Source organism: Euprymna scolopes, chromosome 45, assembly GCF_053919585.1.
Source record: "Euprymna scolopes isolate OS-2025 chromosome 45, ASM5391958v1, whole genome shotgun sequence".
NCBI classification, from domain to species: Eukaryota; Metazoa; Mollusca; class Cephalopoda; order Sepiida; family Sepiolidae; genus Euprymna; species Euprymna scolopes.
Genome location: NC_136526.1, coordinates 367,557 through 390,274, shown reverse-complemented (window position 1 = coordinate 390,274; position 22,718 = coordinate 367,557). Strand labels below are relative to the sequence as shown.

At 35.3% G+C, this 22,718-nt stretch overlaps 1 protein-coding gene and 1 pseudogene across 1 annotated transcript in view; both read left to right on the top strand.

Annotated features, from left to right (window-relative positions):
* The first annotated feature begins 293 nt into the window (after positions 1 to 293).
* Positions 294 to 22,718, top strand: part of LOC145269104 (uncharacterized) — a 156,509-nt gene continuing 134,084 nt past the window's right edge. The window contains exon 1 of the mRNA XM_080124695.1: positions 294 to 576. Coding sequence (XP_079980821.1) covers positions 510 to 576 — 67 coding nt within the window. The 5' untranslated portion in view covers positions 294 to 509. The remainder of the gene's footprint in view (positions 577 to 22,718) is intronic.
* LOC145269983 (U11 spliceosomal RNA) lies at positions 9,008 to 9,150 on the top strand (annotated as a pseudogene).

Genomic DNA, 22,718 nt, shown 5'->3' with positions numbered 1-22,718 from the left:
GCGCATGTTTGTATTTTAGTTTCAAGAACTGTCGACAGATGCCGCTTGTCAGGGGTCGATAACTCTTCCTTTTGTAAAAGTTAGTGCAAGCTAAAAATTATATTTTTATACAGTCTTTCTCTACAAAAAAATAAAAATTATTTAATTTTTTTTTACATAGACATCACCACTTTATCCTCGAGTGTGTTTTATCCTTGACAAGTTGCAACTTAAGAAAAAAAACTTATCACGTTTTTAATTTTATGAACATTGAACAAAAATAAGTTTTATTTTTTTATTTTTTCCTTTTTCAAAAAACAAAATGAAGTGATTTTCAAGTTTTCAAAAAATGTGAATAAAAACTTGTATAAAATGCATAAAGTAATTATTTAGTTTTTAATTATAATTCAACACGAACACAAATTTGTCGGCCCATAAAAGAGGATTATTTTTGTACGACACTAACCGTAGGTTTCTAGCAGAGCTAGTCATTCGCGATAGAAAATGCGGCTAAAATCTGAACACTGTACATGAAACCAGCACCCAATATTCATTTTCAGCACAGCCGAAAACTCTTAGAAAACAAGTTTTGTAAAGGTAGGTTTTGTGTGTGTCTATCAGGCCACAATGACCCAGTTTTATTGTAAAACAAATAAACAAATCGGCAGGCATGAAAGAAAAAAAGTTTTAAAAGTTATTCTAACAAATTACCTAAGTTAAAAATATTGTAAAACTGAATTTAACTGGAAAATACTATGAAAAAGGGGGGGGGTTAAACTTAATTTATATCAGTTTGAAATGTGTTTAACGTTAAAAAAAAAAGAGAAAAAGGTAAATTTTTACTTACTTTCCACCTTAGCAATCACCTATAAAATGAGGACTTTTAAAGGTTTTCGGGTATGCTGAAAACGAATATCACATTTAAATTTGTCGCAAACAAGTAGTTTTCTGGATATTAAGCAATGTAATTTCTTATGTTTTGTGAGAAATTCTACAATTATAAGCAAGCCCCTCATTGGCTGATTTGGCCACCCACTGTATTTATTTAGACCAATCAGATTGGTTGATATTTTAACCTCCAGTGATGAGCTTATTGGCAGGCTTTTGTGTGCCTTTTCTCATTACAGGCAGTTCCAGAAAAACAGCCGAACCAGAAGGATGGAACTCAACTCTCTATGGATATGAGGCATTTGGGTGGGCGCCTCTAACTTTTCATCTCCTTGAGACTTTATTTTAAAGTCAAAATGATTCAGCTTAGTTATCTATAATATAAATCTCACCTGTCTGTTTAAATGTATGTATGTATGTAATTATGTATGTATGTCTTGCAAAATATTTCGATCGAGGCAATGGATTTTCACAAGATTGGTATCATTTTGAAGCTCATCCCTTCGGACGACAAATATCGAAAAATTGGCCAAAAACATTAATTCCTTCACCCTCAACTGGGCACTTTTCTACATGGAGGGGTTGCTTTTTTTCGCCGATATTTTTAAAAGCCATCGCCTCTTTATGATTATCTATCCTTTATTTAAACCTACGTTACTTCTGGTTTAGCGATGATGCAACAGCTAACGCGTCACTTTTTTTTTTTTTTTTTTTTTTTTTTTTTTGTCACATTCTTTTCCTCCTTCGTGGTACGGGTTCAAGCCTACCTACTACTTTTTTTTTTTTTTGCGCTCGCAATTTTGCATTTTTTTTTTTTTTTTGCTCAACCACCAGCCTTACACACACCTCCACATTCTTTTCCGCTTTCGCGTCATGCCTACTACAATTTTGTTTTTTCTTTTTTTTTGCTCAACACACACCTCCAAACACCCAGGCTAAGTTATTATTATATATATGCCTCCCAAAGACTTTTTTAAGGTCCGAATTATCAACCTGTCATTAATGATTTTTCCTTCAAATGAACATTATGAACTTCTGTAATGTTGACTCGGTCGAGAATTAAATTTTTTCATCAGAAGCCATCACCTTCAATAGCTATAATTAATCCGATCTTCGAACAGTGCTGACTGCTGTACCTGGATACCTGTTCCTGATGAAGATAAAAGAACTATTACCTTTCGAGGTTGTTACCAGCTCTATTGAGAGGCGAATTAGGCATTTCCTTTTTTTGCAACGAAAAACGAATAAAATTTGTGTCGAATTTTAGAGATATGCTTTGTTGTAATTGTTTTGTTAATTTTTTTTGCAACTGTCTTGGAGTAAAAACAGGAGCGATAAAATATCTCAAAGTGTTTTTTTTTTTTTTTTTTTTTTTTTTTTTTTTTTGCAAAAAAAGGAAAGTATGTTACATTTAAACTCGTAATTCTTTTTTTTTTTTTTTTTTTTTTTGCAAAAAATGATACTTTAAACTCGTAATTATTGCTATATAATTTGTTAAAACTTGCCGTTTAAATGTATAATAACCTTTCAAACTTCTGGACATTTCAGAATAATCTTTGACTTGTCATTATTAATATTTGATTAATGATTGTCATAATCGCAAAAAAAAAAAAAGTTTTTCCTTTTTTTCTTTCTATCAAAAAGAAAGAAATCATTAATAATTCACATTTCAGTATGTTTGAATGTTTTTTTTTTTTTTTTTTTTTTAGTTAACTAAACTATATTTTTCTTAAATATTGTGATTTTAGTCTGATGTTTTAGATTCATTGATAGTGTTGTTTTTTTTTTTATATATATCGTCTAATTTGACGTACGTAGTATAAAAAAAATAATTATATTCTTGTTAGGGGCGTAAGAGTTATTTCCCTTGTATCGTTAATTAGAACGGTCACTTTTTATTCCTTTGCCATTTTTCTTTTTTACTTTTCTTCTTGGTTGGAAAGGGTGAGCGTTATTCGCAATAATTAGCATTTGCCGTTCAGATATATTTCTCCGACTTTATTAATCCTTGATCTGTTTTTGAGAAGTTTTATTTGCACGCATTATTCGCTCTTTCTGCTCAGAGCCGCTAATTATAGTGTGTTCCAAAGACGCGAAAAAATTTTGTATTACCAACACGTTAAACTGGTTGATTGAAAATACTACTGGCTGCCCTGCCTCGAATCGAGTGCTTTGGATGTTAATAAATGGTTTACTGAGTTAGACCGTCTGTTTGTCCAGTTGATTCTAAAATCCCCCAATGAGATTCAGCGCAGTTTACTTCTGACATGAAATTAAAATTACTCTGGTTGAAGCCTAGTCCAGAGAAATCTGGTTTCAAACAACCTCCTTCTATTCAACCGATGAGAATGGAATTTGACTGTCCTAAATTTAGTGGGTCCCCGCATTGGATAAATTCGAATTTTGTAGCTTCCTCAGGAGGTTTGAGTTCTTTTCAACCAACATGAGGAAAGCAGACAAGCTGCTTTTATTAAAATCAAAATTAATGGGCAAGGCATTCGACCTTGTTTCCGACTTAGACATACCTCTTGATTACGCTCAGGCATTGGTGTGTTTAAAGGAGAGATTTCTTAATTAAGAATTTTTGAGGAAATTATTCATCAGTCAGAACGTATTACACTATTAAAGGACCCCCGGGTCTTCCTTGAATGTATCAAACTAGACTTATGCGAAATGGATAAGTCATTTGGTATGGACTTCCTTTTGGATGATTCAACGTCTGGGGCTATGATTTTTTTTTTTTTTTTTACATAGGCATCACCACTTATCAAGGCCAAGAGGCCACTCGAGGATAAGGGTTAAAGAGTGTACAGTAGAAATTAGACAATATAGTAACCGTTAGTAATGGAGATTCAGTAAATTTGTTACCTTATATGGAACGGCTCATCAAAAACTTGTTTATGTTAGACTTGAAGACAACCATATTGTAGTCAGCTGGAAAGCAGGAAAACGGAAGACAATTCCATAGGCGTGCAGTTCTAAGAAAGAAGCTTTGCTCATGGAATGTACATTTAGATTTAGGCACAGATAAAGAGTAGGGGAAATTATTGATAGTGTTTTCTGCTAGACAGGTGTTTCTTGTGAAAGTTTGGCGAGGGGGTACCATAGATTGGAGCTCAGTCGAGCACTTGCCATGAAAATCACGATAAAGCAGAGACAAACTCGCAACATCTCTTCTGTGAGAAAGAGGTTGCAGGGAAGAGAAAAGAACATCCCCCACAAGGCTACGAAGTCTATTTTGAACTCTATCAAGGCAGGATAAGTCCTTTATAGCAGCTCCTGCCCAGATGTGGCAACAGTACTCCATCCTTGGACGTATCTGGCTCTTATATAGATAGAGAATTGCATCAACAGTGAGATATCTACTGGATCGATAGAAGGATCCCACTATTTTTCCAGCAGTCTTGGCAACAGATTTAATGTATGTGTTCCACTTAAGATCATGAGTAAAGGTCAAGCCCAGAAGGTTGTCAAAACATGAGGCCTCCCCAAGACGAGAGCCATTCATTTCAATTGATGCCAGATGGGGATCAGAGCGTTGATGATGTAAAGATAAAAGATTGGTTTTAGATGCATTAAAAGTAACAAGCCACCTCTTTCCCCATTGTACCACTTACAAGATCAGAGGAGAGAGAATCAGAGAACTTGGTTGTTTACTGTCTTAGATGTGCTACCATAGATAGTGTCATCAGCATAGATGCCTACGAATGATGTAAGGATGTGATTTGGAAGATCATTGATATAGATCAGGAAGAGAGTTGGACCCAGGATGGACCCCTGAGGGACTCCAGCATTAATACTAAGAGCTTCTGATTTCTGCCCATCAACCACTATTCTTATGAACCCATACAGCCCATATCTTGTTTGCGAAATTCCCAAACAGCGTACATAGAGACATTATGAACAGGACAAATGAACGTTTTCCTTCTCTTTCTTCTATAATGTTACATAGTTTCAACATTTTAGAATTTTTGATGGTGGCGCCATTATTGATTTTTGATGGTGGCGCCATTTTTGATGGTGACAAGGCAGGAAAGTAGCCCACCTTAAATGTTGGCTTCTTCTTTGGAACCAAGGTTCAATATGACGGCCGGTTCCTACTCCAAACCCCTTAACATAAAGAAGGGCATGAATACCTTCAGAACGCTCGCTAATAATGGTGAGACTAATAAAATTTGTAAATTATGCAAGGTTACTGACCAATCTGTTAGGGACTGTCCCAAATATCAGAACTTTGACGCTAAATTTCAAAGGGCCAAGGAACTTAAGTTGTGTACCAGGTGTCTTGGTGGGCATTCTGAAATTATTTGCAAGGGCATTAAGGGATTTCCATACCTTTGTGTTTCTGGACTAAAGAACAACTATTTTATTACGTTCCTAAAAAGTCCAAAATCCTTTGTGGGATGTACCTCTTTAACGGGACAGGAAAACTGTATTTTTCCTGTACTTAAAATCTCAATGAGGGGTAAAGGGCCACCCTGTCTACTTCTACTGCCTGTTAGATACAGGAAGTCAGAAGCCATTCTTTTCACAGCCGATTTTAAACCAATTAAGTCTCGGAAAAAAATTAAATCCATGGACGTTTGAGATGCGAGTAAACACTTATTGGGTTTACAAAGACTCTTTCTATTTTTCGCTCTATTTGCTAATGATCTGAAGCTGAATTTTCATGTGGACAGGTTCGACGAAATTACATCAAAATTGACTGGTTTTCGTCTTTGTCTAGGTTACACGGAATTGAATGGTTCTGCTATTCATGGAATAATTAACCCTTATCCTTGAGTGGCCTCTTGGCCTTGATATGTGGTGATGCCTATGTAAAAAAAAAAAAAAAAAAATCTGGATCTAATTCAACGGATAAATAACCTCCGTTTAATCAAATGTTTGAGAGGTACAGTGTGAAAGATTTCCAAGTACGTTCGGTGAAGGGTCCAATTTTTTAAATTTTAATTCAAATGTTAAGGAAGAGTTACCGGCCTTTGATACACTTTATTTTAAAACCTAAATGATTAGGCTAAGTTATTATGTACTAGCCTGGTGCCTTGCGTTGCCCGGGTGTTTGGAAGTGTGTGCGTGGAGCAAAAAATGCAACAACAAAAAAAGTTGTAGTAGGCAGAAAAGAAAGTGGAGGTGTGTGTAAGGGTGTTGGTTGAGCAAAAAAAGGAAAAGGAAAATTGCGAGTGCAAAAAAAAAAAAATAAAACAAAAAAAATTATTAGTAGTAAGTAAGCAGGCTCGAACCCGGAATGTGCCAGAGGAAAAAGAGGTGAAAAAGAAAACAAATGGTCTTATCAATGTGCCTAGCGTGGTTGTGACGTCACGGGCGGTCGAAGTAACGCCTTTTAAGCGATGTTGTGAAAGTTGAACGGCTTACAAAAAATGTCAGTCAAAAAGGCGACCCTCCCTGTACAAAATTGCCCAGTTGAGGGTGAAGAAATTAATGTTTTTGGCCAATTTTTCAATATTTGTCATCCGAAGGGTCGAGCTTCAAAATGATACCAATCTCGTAACAATTTGTCGGCTTTGTTGAAAGATTTTGCAAGATATACAAACATATGTACATACATAAATATATACATACATATGCAAAAATATAAGAGCACTTGCACGTACAAAAAAAATCAATCTTTTTATCTTATTTATTTTTCTTTTTTTGATTATTTATAATAATAATAATAATAAAATTATCTCCACATTATCTTATAATTTCAGTCCATCGTCCTCCCCCCACACACGTTTCTGCGAGTCCAAAAACAAGCATGGTAGCCGCATTACTTTTATATATGAAACATGCGGATAAATGTTTGTAATACAATGAAAACTAGTTGGCAACACCAATTTTAAATGCGATATTCGTTTTCAGCACACCTGAAAACACCTAGAGAAGTTTTTGAAAGTAGGTTGTGTGTTAATTAATAATTAATTCATTTTTTCGTTTTATTTTGTCACCTCCCCCCCCAAAAAAAAACAGCGTGGTCTAACCCCTAAAAGAAAAATGATCTTTTTAAACGGCCTTTATGAATAATATGAAAAGAGAAATTTGGTATCCCCCCTCCCGCCACTAAAATTAAATTTATCATGTTATTTTATCTTTAAATTCACCCCCCCCGTCCCAACACTACTAAAATTTGAATTAAATATATTGTTATTTCATGTTTCAAATGTAATTCTCTCCCTCCCTCAAAATTGTCATGTTTGCCACACTTCCACACCCTTCCCGCGCTCGCCAAACTTGAAATAATGCTATGGTGACATGTCTCGCTGAATGCTAAGTGGCCAAGATGTGGGTGATCATTTTACGTGAAATTTATATGGGAAAATGATCCCCCACTCTAAAATGCTATTTATTTATTTATTTTCAAAATTTCTCTTTTCATATTATTCATAAAGGCCTTTGTGCAGTCGCGCGTGCGCACACACACACTTGCATGCAAATAAACGAATGTTTATTCATTTCAATTCTCCCTTGCATTTTGCACAAAAATAAGTTCTTCCAGCAACGGCATAATTTCAAATACGCCCATGGGCCTTTCTCACTATAACAAAAGTAAAATGAACATATTTCTGGTGGACGTAGTTGACGACAGTATCATGTGACACAAGCGACCAATGAGAAAATTTAGAAGATTGTCTTTTTAACGCTTTTCCAAAACCCAAAATAGCAGCAGTAGCAATCTTGTTTTGGAGCCGGTCCAAAATGTATAAAAATGTATCAAACATTATTTCTTCCCTTCTTTTCCCCTTCTTCTTGCTTCGACGTCACACGAGAACAAGCCTCTCATTTTCATCACATCGTAGCTGTCAAAACCATAATTACACATGCCACGCGGGCACTCAAAAATCAGTTATGCACACACGCACCCATTCCACACATTTTCTAATTAATAACAACGAATTACTTTCCTCATGGGACTTTTGAATAAGGCGAACTTCGCCAGTTAAAACACCAACCTTAAAATAAGGACATTATTTTCACACAAGACTTTTACCTTCTAATCTTATTAATTCCATGAAGGACTTTCATCTAACATTCTAATCATAATGACTACGCAAGAACTTTCACCGATCAGACCTTTGCTTATTCTTGTTGTTTTTGTTAAAAAAATAAATGCAGTGCATTTTAAACGAGTGGAGAACTCGAGAGGTGTCATTTTGTTTTATTCCTTTTTTATTATTATTTGGTTTGGGGCAAAGAAATTTGATTTCACTTAAACTTCTTTTTCCCTACACCTTTTAAACGATGTAGGCAAAAAAAAAAAAAAAAAAAAAAAAAAAATTTAAACCATAAAAATCACATCTTCATTTTTTTTTTTTTTTTTTTTAGAAGTTAAACGACGCTGGGGTGGGGTGGGGCGCCTCGTTAAAATTGACCAAAAAAAAAAAAAGCATTTTTTACTGCCGACACAGAATTATTTTTTACGCAAGATCTACACAATCCCTTTAGAGATTGCCCTTTATTTTTGGTTCAATCGGAATAATTTCGTTTACTTATGAAAAATCGTGAAAAAAAATAAAATTAATTACAGAATTACTTCCCTTGTTTTAATCAAAACAATTCGTTTTTGTCAAATAAAATTGAATTATTTGCAAATAGCACTAATTAAATGCTAAGCTATTAATAGTGTTGTAAGATTTTAAATAATATAGAAGAATCAAGAAAACAACTTTAATAATTGTAGTTATAATTGCTTAAACTACTGTTATGTATCGACTTATTGATTTTCACTTTTAATCAAAAGCATTCGTTTTTCGTAAATAAAAGAAAAAAAAGTACAAAACTACTGTTGTTGTAAATTTTTAAATAACAGAAATATCAAATAGTTTCATTCACATAAAAAAAATCAACTGGAAGTTTACAAAATTATTTCCCTTGTTTTAATGAAAAGAATTCGTTTTTGCCAAATAAAATTGAATTATTTGCAGTTAAAACAAAGTAAATACTAAACTACTTCTGTGTAACTTTTTAAATAATATAGAAATGTCGGTTTTAAGGAGAAAATAACCTCAATAGTTGTAATTATAATTAATCATTGTTAAGTTATTATACACATATGCAAAGAAGATAGAGCATTAGTTGGCCATGGCTAGTCCCTGTATATATAGTAAGTGCATTAGCTGGTGAAGGAAAAATTTCCAAAATATTATCTGTGTCTTGCCGGTTGGCTATGCCGGCCGTAGGCACTCAGTTGCCTTTCGCTTCTGAGGGGAATCTTTATCAAGAGATTCCGAGACAAAAGTATTTTTCAAAGTGCGGCAGCTGTAGCTCATTTAGCACGGCGCCCGGAGTTAAAAACGAAAGTGGGGTGCTTCAAACCTATTAGCTAGACGAGTGAATGCGGAATGCCTGCCTCAATTTTTCCTCGATTCTCAAAATCACAATCTTTTCCTTTCGCCTCTCCCCACTTCCAAATTCCACCCATTTGGGAAGAGAAATCAAACACTAACATTCCCCAACCCATCACCCACCAATTTTTCGTTTTCACCCGTTTTCCTTTCCTAGAGGACCCTCCTGCTAGAGGCTGCCCGCAGAACCCTGGTTCCTTTACAAAACCTGAGTGAAACGGGCGGTCACTCAATTAGAACAGGGTAGGGAGGGTCCTACTAACCACATCTTTATTAATTTTTCTTCCCCCACATCCTCAACATAAATGAAATATCATCATTGTTGTTTGTTTGTTTTGTTTTACAAGCAAATAAAAAATGTTTTAAAATTGGGTTTAAGTAGGACCCCCCCCACACACACACACAATACAAAAGGGCAAACGCGGAATTATATATATATAAAAAAAAAAAAGATGCTAGCTAAAAGGAAAAAAAAAAAAATTCTAACAAAAACAACCAACATCACCTTTTGTTCATATTTTTTTTTAATTTTTATATTTTAATGTGAATAAAAGATTTGATATCTAAAAATCAAAAATCTTTCTTACGCTTTCTTGGCATTTGGGCCAGAAAGTCTGTTCTGATACTACACTCACTCCACTCTTTTGTTCTCGGTTAGTGGATGAGAAATCCTTCATGACGGAGACAATTTTTATTTTTGTTCCTTCCCCCACATTAACAACCGACCTTGGTGTCTAACTCTGCCCTCGTAGGGAGGCAAAGTAAACAGGAAATAAAAATCAAAAGTAAATCTGTTAAAGTTGAACAAAGGAAATTAGGGCGGACCTGTATGTAAAAACGCGTGTTTCTTTTTTTTGCTTTTTTGTTTTTTTACCACTTTTAAAACTTTTTCCACGATTATCATAGATTACAGACTTAAGTATCATATTAGCAGGAAAAAAATTGAAAAAAAAAAAATTAATGACTTTTAAGAAGGGGGTTCACTTTCTCATTATAACGTTCTACTTCATTGCTACCTGACTTACTGTCCATTTCTTTACTGATGTGTCACATGACTATAACCCCTTCTTAAAAGTCATTATTATTTTTTTTTCAACATTTCTTTTTCTAATATGAGGTTAGTTTTACTATACACATAGATTCGAAAACGTTGTCAAAAAACAAATATATAACAAATAAATGTTATCAAAGGCAAGATAAGTTACTTTTCTACCTAACTATATAAGTTTTTATTGTTTTTTTTTTTAATGTAAAATGTTTATTTGGTTTGAAAAACTGCCAGTGAACAAGATGGCCGCGAAATCTTTGAAGACTTGATATTCACTTCAAAATAAGTATAAACCAAAATGGTAGTAGAAACCCGCCTAATAAAAGATACACTAACAAACCCCTACGCATGATATTAGATGATACTTAAGTCTGTAATCGATGATAATCGTCAGGAAAGAAAAGGTGAAAAACACACATTTCTGGGGGGGGGGACTCTTGTACAGGTTGGCCGAAATTAGGCCATTAAAAGACCACATCCTCCTATGATATATAAAAAAATAAATAAATATGGCACAACATGAGGCTATGTGTGCATTTTAGTTTCAAGAGCGGCCGATAGGGGGTGTTTCTGAGCCAAAGAACAGGGATCGATAACTCGTATTTTTCTAAAAATTTGTGTAAACCTTTCTCCGAAAAAATGTAAAAGCATGCATTAAAAAACAAACAAAAAAAAAACAAACAATATTATTAAAAAATTGAAATCAAATTTAGATATATTTTATACTTTACATATTTTGATATATTTGTACCCCATCTTTCTGTAGAAAAAAGACAAATTATTCTTAAACCTCCATAAATGTTTTTTAAATTATATTTTGCTACAATGATAAACTAAAATGATATATTTTTATACAATCTTATTGTGAAAAATAACAAAAAAAATAAACGCCAAAAATTAAAAAAATCAAAATGTTTCACGTTTTTAGCATATTTTTCATTCCAACCAACATTTAAACTTCAACGTAAATTTTATTAAAGTAAAAAGATCCAAATGTCAAAAGATGTGCCATCTTTAGCTATCTGCCGGGCAGGGCTGGTAACACCCAGGAAGGGTAATGGTTCATGTTTATCTTTGCGGTTGCAGGATTCAGTAGTCCATGCTGTTCGAAGAATAGTCGCAGCACGTCGATGAGTTAAGTGATGCCTTCCAAGGATGAATGCTGCTAGTTCAGCAGTCCTCATGGAGTTCACTGTGAATAACCGTCCGAATGGCAGATAAAGGACAGGTCAAAATGTAGATCTTAATTTCGTCTCTGAGAGACATTATAAGTAATGATAAAATCAATCAAATTGAAGAGCACAACAGTGTGCGATGAATATAATATTTTGCCTAACATAAGGGCATTGGTGTTTGCAAATGATAACATTTTGATCCACATTAGGGCATTAATGCGTCTCAATGAGACAAAGGGTTTTGAAGCTACAAGCCTCGCGTGAGTTTTTGTATGTCTATCTGACTTGTCTTTGTGAAAACTGGTCGGTTGAAAAGATGAATACCCTCAGCAGTTAGTAAGAACAATCAATCTGATAGGTTCAAACAAAATCGTGGGTGGCCAAACTGACCAATGAGGAGCCTGCTTATTTCTGCAGAATTTCTTACAAAAAAAAAAATCAAATAATTCTAAAAACAATCTATAAATGTTTCATGTTTTTAACTTTTATTATTTTATTTTCACTTATAAATCACTCATTAAAAACCATTAAATTAATAGTAAAAAAAGATTAAAATTATATTTTTTATACAATAAATGTTTCACTTTTTCCTATATTTTTGTGTTATTTCGTTTATATTTTTGCGTTATTTATTTCGTTATTTATATTTTTGCGTTCTCAGAGATACTTGTTTATATTTAAGGTTCACAGAACGGCCGATAGAGGGCGTTTCTCATTAAAAGAACAGGTCAATAACTTGTCTCAGTCGCCTCGTGTTGTTGTCATGCAGAAGTGCCAAAAATATTTGCTGTAACGGAAGAATGGACGACCAAAACCTGTGTCAGTCGAAAATCATTTATTATTGTAAAATTGTTCCGCTTCCTAGACTGGACTTCCTGTTTTTAGTTTCATTTCCCTAGTAGTCATGTTTAAGACCTTTTGGGGGAGGGGGTATGTTTTTACAACTTAACTCAGCGTGGTATAAGTAGTATCGAGCGTTATGTGAGAATAAGAAAAGGACAGCACATCGCATCTTTTGAGTAGAGTATCAATAATGATTTAAATTAATAAAACAAATTACTGGTAGAAATCCACCCAATAAAAGTTACTGACTGTGCTGAAGTAATAACATTATTATTTAGAAAGCCACCCTTAACATGAAGAGGAAGGTTCTTTGTTAACTATTCTGTACTTTAACCTAACAATTCAATAAATGAATAAACTTGGGAAATTGAAACTATCACCGGAAGTTATACAGGGTGACCCCAAAATAACAGAAGACATTCAATTGTTTTTCTGAGCATTTTACAGTCAATGGAGAAAAAAGGCCAAAGACCCTAGTGTTTTGATGTGATGTTTTGAATATAATAAACTAGTTATGACCAAAGTTTCATTTCATTCGGACAAAACACTAAGAAATGGGGCCTAATTAGAGTTGGGGCCCGTTTTTTTTTTTTGGTCACTCTGTATTACTGATGAAGTTTAATATCAGTAAAAGGATCTGACCAAGCACCGTTTGCTGCTAACTTTCAATAGTTTACTCTTCTGGTTTGCCAATATTTATGAAATTATCATTGCTTTTGTTTTGTTTATGTTTTTCCCCAATTTGCAATTATAACTGTCATATTGTGAAAGAAAATTAGCTATTACTAGCTTACGTTGCAGGAGATTGAATGATGATCAAGGAATGTTTTACACTCCCATATTTTTATTCTCATCGATATCGATCATTATTCAATTAAATCAATTAATTGCCTGCTCTAGTTGGAGACCCATTGCAGTGGATGGGGTGGAAGCTTCACATGCCTTAATGCAGTGACTTAGTCCACAATACATTGTAGTCTACATTGCACTGTAGAGAACCTAGTGTTGATTTTATAAAATTATTTTTATGTTATGGCTTGAATTAAAATTTAAAATGCAAAAGTCAAGTACCATGGTTCAATTGTGCTCGAAACAGAACATTCATTCTAGACACCCCTATGGTATCAAAGAACCTACTGTTGATTTTATAAAATTATTTTTATGTTATGGCTTGAATTAAAATTTAAAATGCAAAAGTCAAGTACCATGGTTCAATTGTGCTCGAAACAGAACATTCATTCTAGACACCCCTATGGTATCAAAGAACCTACTGTTGATTTTATAAAATTATTTTTATGTTATGGCTTGAATTAAAATTTAAAATGCAAAAGTCAAGTACCATGGTTCAATTGTGCTCGAAACAGAACATTCATTCTAGACACCCCCTATGGTATCAAAGAACCTACTGTTGATTTTATAAAATTATTTTTATGTTATGGCTTGAATTAAAATTTAAAATGCAAAAGTCAAGTACCATGGTTCAATTGTGCTCGAAACAGAACATTCATTCTAGACACCCCCTATGGTATCAAAGAACCTACTGTTGATTTTATATGCATAGCTTTCCACTGGGCTGGTGCTGTGATAATGACTTTGCTAAGATGATAAATTATGATGAACAGTCAAATGAATAGAGAAAGAAAGAGTGGATATAACAGCAATAACGTTTTATACACCCCTGTGCCAGAATTATATGCAAACCGATATTTTTGTTCTAACTTTTCTTGCACATCCAAATATCTGATATAACTCTAATTTTCAATGAAGATTTGTGAAATGTAGCATGCAAGCACAGATCTAAAATTTTAAGCTAATCTGCACAATAATAAGCAATTGGCAACCATTTTGGTGATTTGCATTTTTTTTTTCAGTGTGCCAACTTTATATGCAAACCAATGCTAAAATATGGTGAAGTGCTAAAAGTGCACTTAAACATTGATTATTCTAGGAATTTATAAATTGAGAACAACCAAAATAAAGAACAAACAGCTTCAATATGGTTTCATTGTACAATCAATGTCTTATATATTTGCTATTTTTATTGACAAGAGGAAAAAGCTTTTGGTCCATTGAAGATGTCAAACTTTCGATTTCATCTGATGAAACATCTTCGGCAGAATAGCATTCCAGAGGTCATCCTTGGAGTTGTACTACGTTCCTCCGGAGTAAATATTTTGTTTCAAGATGCTCCACAGATTTTCGATGGGATTTAAATCTGGAGAACAGGCTGGCCATCGCAATATTTTCTCATGTCTGGCAAGAAACTCTCTCCAAATATTCAGTGGCTTGCAGAATGAGATGGTGCATTATCATGCATGAATACCATCTTTTTCCGGAGTGCAAAATTCTTCTTCTGCCAGGGTTCCAAGGCAAAAATGGGCGAATAAAGATGGGGGGGGGGCTAGTTTTGAAAGCCAAGTTATCATTTTGTAGGTTTCCAACCACTTTTTGATTGTATTTTAAAGATTAAAGACTTAAGTTAATTTCCAATGGGGAAAAAATATTTGTACAAGTGAAAAAAAAAGTTATGAAAAATGTTTTCATGGCGAGCTAACCAATTCAGCTAAATTTTGAAGTTAAATAAATTGATTGTAAAAATCCTTTAAAAGATAAATATTAGTTTTTTAGGTTTATTTTAAAGATAATTAGTAAAGTCCTAAGACATTGAATTAAATAATTAAAAAAAAAACACTTTGTTTGTACAAAAAATAGCTTAATTAGCCCAAAAAGCGAGGGACAATCAAAAAATAATTAAATACCCGTGAGTACCTGTGTGAGCACAATAAAATAAAATTAACCGCAGCAGCCAGGCTCGAATCTGTAACGCTAAGAGGAAAAGGAGGTGAAAAAAAAAAAGAAAACCATTTAGTCGTCTCGCCTATGTGACTTGTGACGTCACAGGTGTTCGAAATAACATGTTTTATGCATACGTCGATGTCGCGAGGCATGAATGACTTTGCAAAAATACCAACAAAAAAGTGACACCTCTCCTTGTAAAAAATAGCCCAGTTGGCCGCGAAAGAATGATTATTTTGGGTCAATTTTTGGATATTTGTCGACCGAGAAACTGAGCTTTCAAATGATACAAATTTTGTCAGTGTTGGTCGCGTGTGTCAAAAGTTTTTAGAGGACAAACACACTAACATGCACAGACAGGTGAAATTCATATAATAGACTAGTGAGGGTACCCGGCGTTGGCCAAGTGTGAAGAGATGGTGTAGGGGGCTGGGGGGATCCAAACAGTAGGCAGCCCAGGTGGAGAGAGGTGTTAAAAAAAACCTGGTAGTAGTGGGGTCCCCCGAGAGGTTGTGGGGGGGATCAAAACAACATTTGATTGTTTTATTAAATGTATAATAGATTTTAACATAGCATAAATAGGTCAGACAATTCTACTTATTTTCAGTTAGTGAGAGAGGAATCAATTACCATACTTTCCCTGAAACACGTCAGTTGGACTTATAATAAGTACAACACTTATTGTTATTTATTTACTAGCAGTTCAGCCCGGCTTCGCTCGGGCCCTATGTACTATTCATAACTTGCCCTACATGTGAATACACTTTATGTAAGATTTCAAATATTTAGATCAAAATTTGTCTGAGTAATTTTGTAGAGACCGCAGAGGTCAATTGTTTAAAAAAGTTTGACCCCCTAACATTTATCATTTTGGTCCCAAATCAAAATACAAAGTTTTACCCATGTCCAAGTTACCTACATCTAAAATTTCAAGTCTTTAGACCTAAAATTGGCGAAGAAATTTGATAGAATCTGCAAAGGTCAATTCTTTCAACTTTAACCTTTTAGCAATCAAATTTTCGTCTCAAAACTGATTAAAATGCTTGCCGCATGTCTGAATACCTGTCATGTATGAATTTCAAATGTTTACCCCCAAAATTGGCTGAGTAGTTTGACAATAGGGTAAATTAGGGTAAATTAAATCTTTTGAACTTTGACCCCTTGGCAGCTCAAATTTTTTGACCCAAACAGATTAAAAAGCTTGTCCTATCTCAGAATATCCTTTATGTAAAATTTCAAATGTTTAGACCAGAAATTGGCTGAGTAATTTGGTAAAGACCGCAGAGGTTAATTTTTTTTTTTAACTTTGACCCCAATTTTGACTCCTTAACATTTATTGTTTTGGGCTCAAATCAAATTTTAAAGTTTAATCCATGTTCAAGTAACCTACATTTAAATTTTCAAGTGTTTAGACCCAAAATTGGTGGAGGAGTTTGGTAGAGTTTTCAAAGGTCAAATCGTTGAACTTTGACCCCTTCACAGTCAAATTTCTGGCCAAAATCTAATTAAAAAGATTTTCCCAAATCTCAATACTCCTTATGTCAAATCTCAAGCCTCTGGACCGAAAATTTACAGAGTTATTGTGTAGGGAAATGTACACACACACACAGACAGACATTTTCACTTTTATAGATATATAGATTTTTTTTTTTTTAAATGGAAAGTAGACAAAGCATTATGGATGCGTTATTGGCGACTCCCGTTACTCTCGCTTCTTCTAATTTGTGTCCCTCAGTCCTCATTTATGGGTGATTTTTCTGAAAAAGGGAGAAGAAAAAGCTGTATTCTAGGTCGTAGTAGCTTGAGATGCCGGAAATTTTCTGTTTTTGTCTCTGTCCTTGTGGCCATGTCACTAGTAAGGGTGCTGGAGGTAAACATTTTATCTGGGCTGACGTTATCTGCCTGATAGTCAGAAACCCAAACCTTGGATTAACCACTAAGGATGTTGCCCTATCAGCAGGTACAAAGTACTGGGGCTGCTGTATTGCCATTTGGTGAATGGATTCTGGACCATGCAGTAGTTTCTGGTGGAGCTTCTTAATATCATATTAGTGGGTAATTGTTACGGCTTTACTTTTTCATGTGCTACAAAAAAAATGTTTCTTTTTCTCTCTTAGTTTCCCTCTCTAACCAAGTCTGTCGACCTGTTCCACAAATCCCAAAACTCCATCCTGAAGAGTCTCCAGAAAAAATACATGATTAAACCTAGAATTCCAACTTCCCACTACCATATCTCCTTCTCCATCTTCAGGGATCTACGTTCCAACCTTCCAGAGGTTGAATCCCAATTACATGAGGCTAAACCAAACCTATTATTCCTAAGCGAAACTGGCATTGGACAGACTATTTCCCTAGATGATTTTGTAATTAAAGGATACTCTAACAACATCCAAATCTAACCCTCAAGATCACCATGGGCATGGAATATGTGCCTACATCAAAGATGGTTTTCCATGTGGTAGAGACATCTCCAGAGAGGACCCTAATTTACCCTATATGTGCTTCCAGGTTGCAGTTGCTCACACCACAGCATTTATATTTGTTCTCTATCGTCCCCACAATAGCGTTGAAAGTTTTTGTGAGACATATAAACATACACACACACACATATTTTGCCTTTTATATAAAAGATGTACTGTTTCTCTAAAAAATAGCCACATGGACTTTAAACATTTGTGCAGCACTCTTGTCAAAAAAATCAGTAATTTCAAGTCTTGTGCTATTCTCACAGAAACCTCACTTCATTCATTCTTCATTATTGAACGTTTCCACTGAAGAAAAACACATCTATGTCTGAACACTTTGTTATAATATTTCTAACACATCAGAAAATGTTAGAGATTTTATATAAATTCACATCTTACATTTTTTATTTACCTTCATTTTTTCTGATTTGTCTTTATGAAATGTGATTTTTTTTCTGTCTTACACTGTAATTGTAATAATATCGCTGCTCTTTTGTTTCAGTAACTTTTATATAGACCCTTTCGTCCCGGTTTCTTGATCTTACTTTTGTATGCACTCACGCATGCACATAGCAATCTATTAATAAAGCAGGACACCATTATTCAGTTCTTTTCTTACCAACCAGACACACGTGTTCCAAGTCTCATTGTTATGCATCCATGCACAATACAGCATGACATGATGGCAAGCGGTATTATTATACAACACATAATATTATAACGTCACAGACAAAAAAAAAGGGGGTAAAAGAAAGGGTAAAACAGTGAGTAAAAACAAACAAAAAAAGATTTCTTTTTTTCCTCTTCTCTTGCATGCTGAACGAATTACCGCGCGTTCGGACATTTTAATTTCTTTTTTTTCCTAACCTCCCATGCCACACAAATTATCTGTACTTTTTTCACGCTTTCATATCATAATGGCCACAGTTTTGTTGCAAGTCACTACTTTTGAATGGGGTTTGACATGTATTGCCGAATCGTTCAAACTATTTCAACAACAAATGGAACTTTATTTCACGGTCAAAGCGACAAAACATGAGGATAAAGTCCCTCTAATTCTTTTCACGATCAGCAAAGAAGGTTTACGCCGGTGTAACAGTTGGTTGATGTTGGATAATGATCGCAAGGATCCACAAATGATATTCATTGCATTTTTGGAGCAGCTAGAACCGGCAACAAATCACCGCATTAGTAGACTGGAACTTGGAAAGTACCAGCAGAAACCAAATGAAACAACAGACATCTTCATCAACAGATGTCGACTGTTGGCAAAGAAATGTGGTTTCAGTGCTAATGATTTAAACGAACGCCTCGTCGAGTTACTAATTGCCAGCACACCCATACCCAAACTGCAAAAGGAACTATTAAACAAACCGAAGGGTTACAGAATCGAGGAAGCTGTTAGATTAGCCTGTTCACACAAGGCATCAGCAGTTTATGTCAACCAGTTCCACCAGTTACAGGGATCACCACAGATAGCTGCAATAAACCGTGGTACACACCAAATGGACAAACTTGCAAAAATTGTGGACGCAGTCACCGTTTTGGCAAAGAACACTGCCCTGCCAAAAATGACATATGCCACACATGTGGCAAAACAGGCCACTGGGTTACAGTTTGCATTTCAGGGAAGCACAAAACCAAGAGACAATAAGGAAGACCCTGGCATAACAGTCATAACCAACAATGGGAGTTTGGCAGGAAAATAAACAGTGTTACCGAACATGATGACCAAGCCATGACTGACATAGACACAGCAATAGAGAACCTCACCTTTAGCTTCATCACAACTAACAGTGGAGAATCAGCAAACATGAAAGATCCTCGAAATGAGGCATTTGTCAGTCTAAGCATCAAGCTTAAGGACCACTCAGGCACTCATACCTTCAACCTGAAGGTAGATACAGGGGCACAAGCAAATACATTGCCTATCCGCATATTCCACAACATGGACTCTAGCAGTATAAACAAAGCTGGAAACCCAACGCCTGGATCACTCACCTCAACACTAACAGCTACAACAATACCAGGATAACTATTAGGTGCAAGTATAAAAACTCCCCATGGCTGGATACCCAATTCTATGTGGTTGATGTACCAGGAGCAGCCATATTTGGTATGCCAACATCAGTAGCTCTTAGGGTAGTGACAATGAACTGTGCCATCTCAGCCCAGCACCAAACCATCAATAGTGTAGTTGACCTAATGCATCTCAACCCTGACAGATTTTACCGTATTGGTGAATTTCGGAACACTCAAAAGCTTGTTGTCAACCCCAATGTACCATGCTACATAGACCCACCGAGAAGGACACCTATAGCCATGCACGGAAAAATCAAATTGGAACTTGACAAGATGGAATCGCAAGGAGTCATTCGCCGCATCAATGAACCCACAAACTGGGTAAGCTCTCTCACTTATGTCACCAAACATGACAACATCTTGGCTGATGGACTATCGTGCTTACCACCACCTTGTAATATGGACCCTATCGAGCTTGATGTCCGGGTTGATACAGTTTGTTTTTCCACTGATTGCATGAAACAGCTGAGACCGTGTACAACAGCAGATCCTCTGCTTAACCAGCTGAGAGAGACCATCATCACAGGATGGCCAGAGACAATTAAGCAGCTGCCCACTGGCATCAGATTGTTCTGGGGTCTAAGAAATCAACTCTCAATTGATGATAGTCTTATCCTCAAAGGACAACAAATTGTCATCCCCAGACACTTCAAAAAGACATATTAGAACAACTTCATGCTGCTTATTTAGGACAGGAGAAAATAAAACTCCTTGCCAAGGACACTGTTTATTGGGTAAACATAAGCATGACTTAAAAAGTTCACAAAGTCATGCAGTATCTGTCAACAGCATCAACCCTCCCAAATGCAAGAGCCACTTATGCAACATGACATTCTAACAAAACCATGGGACATAGTTGGCACAGACCTGTTTGATCTCCATGAAAATCAATGGTTGATCATAGCTGACTATTACTCAAAGTATCCTATAGTCAAACGCCTACCTGATCATTCACCAAGCAGTGTCATAGTGAACATCACACCAAATATTCTCAGTTTGGCATACCATCAAAGATAGTCAGCGATAACGGACCACACTTTTCAAGTCATCTCTACTGCGAATTCGCCAAAGAATGGGATTTCCATCATGAGACCACATCACCTCGGAGACCATAAGGGAATGGCTTCATAGAACGTCAAATAAGGACTATCAAGACCATTCTCAAGAAAGCCAAACAGTCGGGGACAACTCCTGAGATCACACTGCTGCACTGGCGCTGCACCCCAATTTCAAGTGTCATACCAAGCCCTGCACAACTACTCATGGGTAGATGAATCCAATCTCCACTGATCACAAAAATCAGAAACAACAACCATGATCAGGATCAGATATACAGTGCATTCCAACAACGCCAGCAGAACCAAAAGAGGTATTTTGACCGACATGCACTCAAGGAAGATCTACTATCCCTATAACGTGGCCAACCGGTAAGGGTACAGAATCCTGTGTCTGGAAGCTGGGACCCAGCAACTGTAGTATCCCAGGCAGATGGTCACCGCTCCTATCTCCTGGAGAATGTCAACAGCATGTGCTGCGAAGAAACCGACAACACATAAAAAGTATTCCAGTGATGCCTACCCAACAAATGTTTAACAAATTTCAAACTGATAAAACTTACTGCACAATAAAAATAATTAAATTAAAACAAACATTGGCTGATGTACATGAATGAGGCCCCTCTAACGAAATACGCATTGGCTCTGATGTTGTACGCAGTTCATTTGAGGGAGCAATTATTATTCTGAAAAGGAAAGAATTTTGGCATGTGTAGCTTAGTTTTTAATCTATTTTGGCTTGAACTTTGCACCTTACAGATTATTTTGTTATTAGCGGGGGGTACCCGGCATTGCCCGGGTGTTTGGAGGTGTGTGTGGTTTTGGGTAAATCAAAACTAAACTCTGAGGGGGGGGGTTGTTAAAATAAAAAAAAAAGTTTGGTAGGTAAGTATGAGGATCGAACCCGAACCCTTGAGGCAAAGTTGGAAATTAAAGTGTGAAAAAAAAAATGTATGACTTTCCATTGAGCCACCGCGAAATACTAACAGAAACACGTTTGAATTTATTTAACTATTTAGAATTGGCAGGTGCATGTTTTAATGACTTAATGAGGTCAACTTTGACTACAGGGTAGTATTTCATTTACTGCGGGAACGCTTTTCTATTTTTATTTTCCCAAGATGTTGGGAACCAGCTCTCCATAAAAAGGGGATTATCTAAATTGAATAGCAATTGTTTGATATAAGGAAAATATTTCCACATTGATCAAATCTGATTGCTTTCGGACATATCTGGCGATCGCGACTGGAAAAATACCGCCAGAATTAGTGTTGCTTTTATTATATGAAAAAGCCTAATCCAGATGCGGCGAGCGAAAAATGTTGAATATTTATCTTTCAAAAGTTGAGCAAATTAAATAGACAGGCGACCTCCATTGTTAACTCGTAGATATTATGATTTATATGTGATATAAAAAGTTTAAGAAGTTGTGAGCCGACCGACCGCTTCTCGGAAAAAAGCCTTTCTTGGACATACACAAAAAGTGAACATACATACACACATTTTCGCTTTTATATATATATATATATATATATATATATATATATATATATATATATATATAGAGATTATATGATTTCTTTTACGTTTTGGTTGGATATTTTTTTTTTGGCCGAAGATTATAGTTATAAGTAATTATTAACAGGAAAATTGGTGCAAGTCCAGATTAGCACTTGTAGTAATAAACAAAATTAAACAAAAAGCTTTAGCATGTACCTACCTCTGACATAATGTTGTTGGTGTTTTTTCTCATATCGAAACACAGTGAAATGTTATTTAGTGCTAGTGCACTTATTGATCTGCGCTATTTTTTAAATAGTATTTTCAAGTTTAATTAAAGTTTCATGATATTTGCTTTTATTAAATTGTTAGGTGAAAGTACAGAATATGTACACAAAACCCTCCTGTCCCCATGTTAAGAATTGCTTTCTAAATAATAATGTCATTATTTCAGCACGGATCAATTGCATGAGTACCTTTTTATTTTCTTGAATAAAAAAAAAACAAACTAATCAACGAGAACACTACTGTTTTTGTTTTAATAA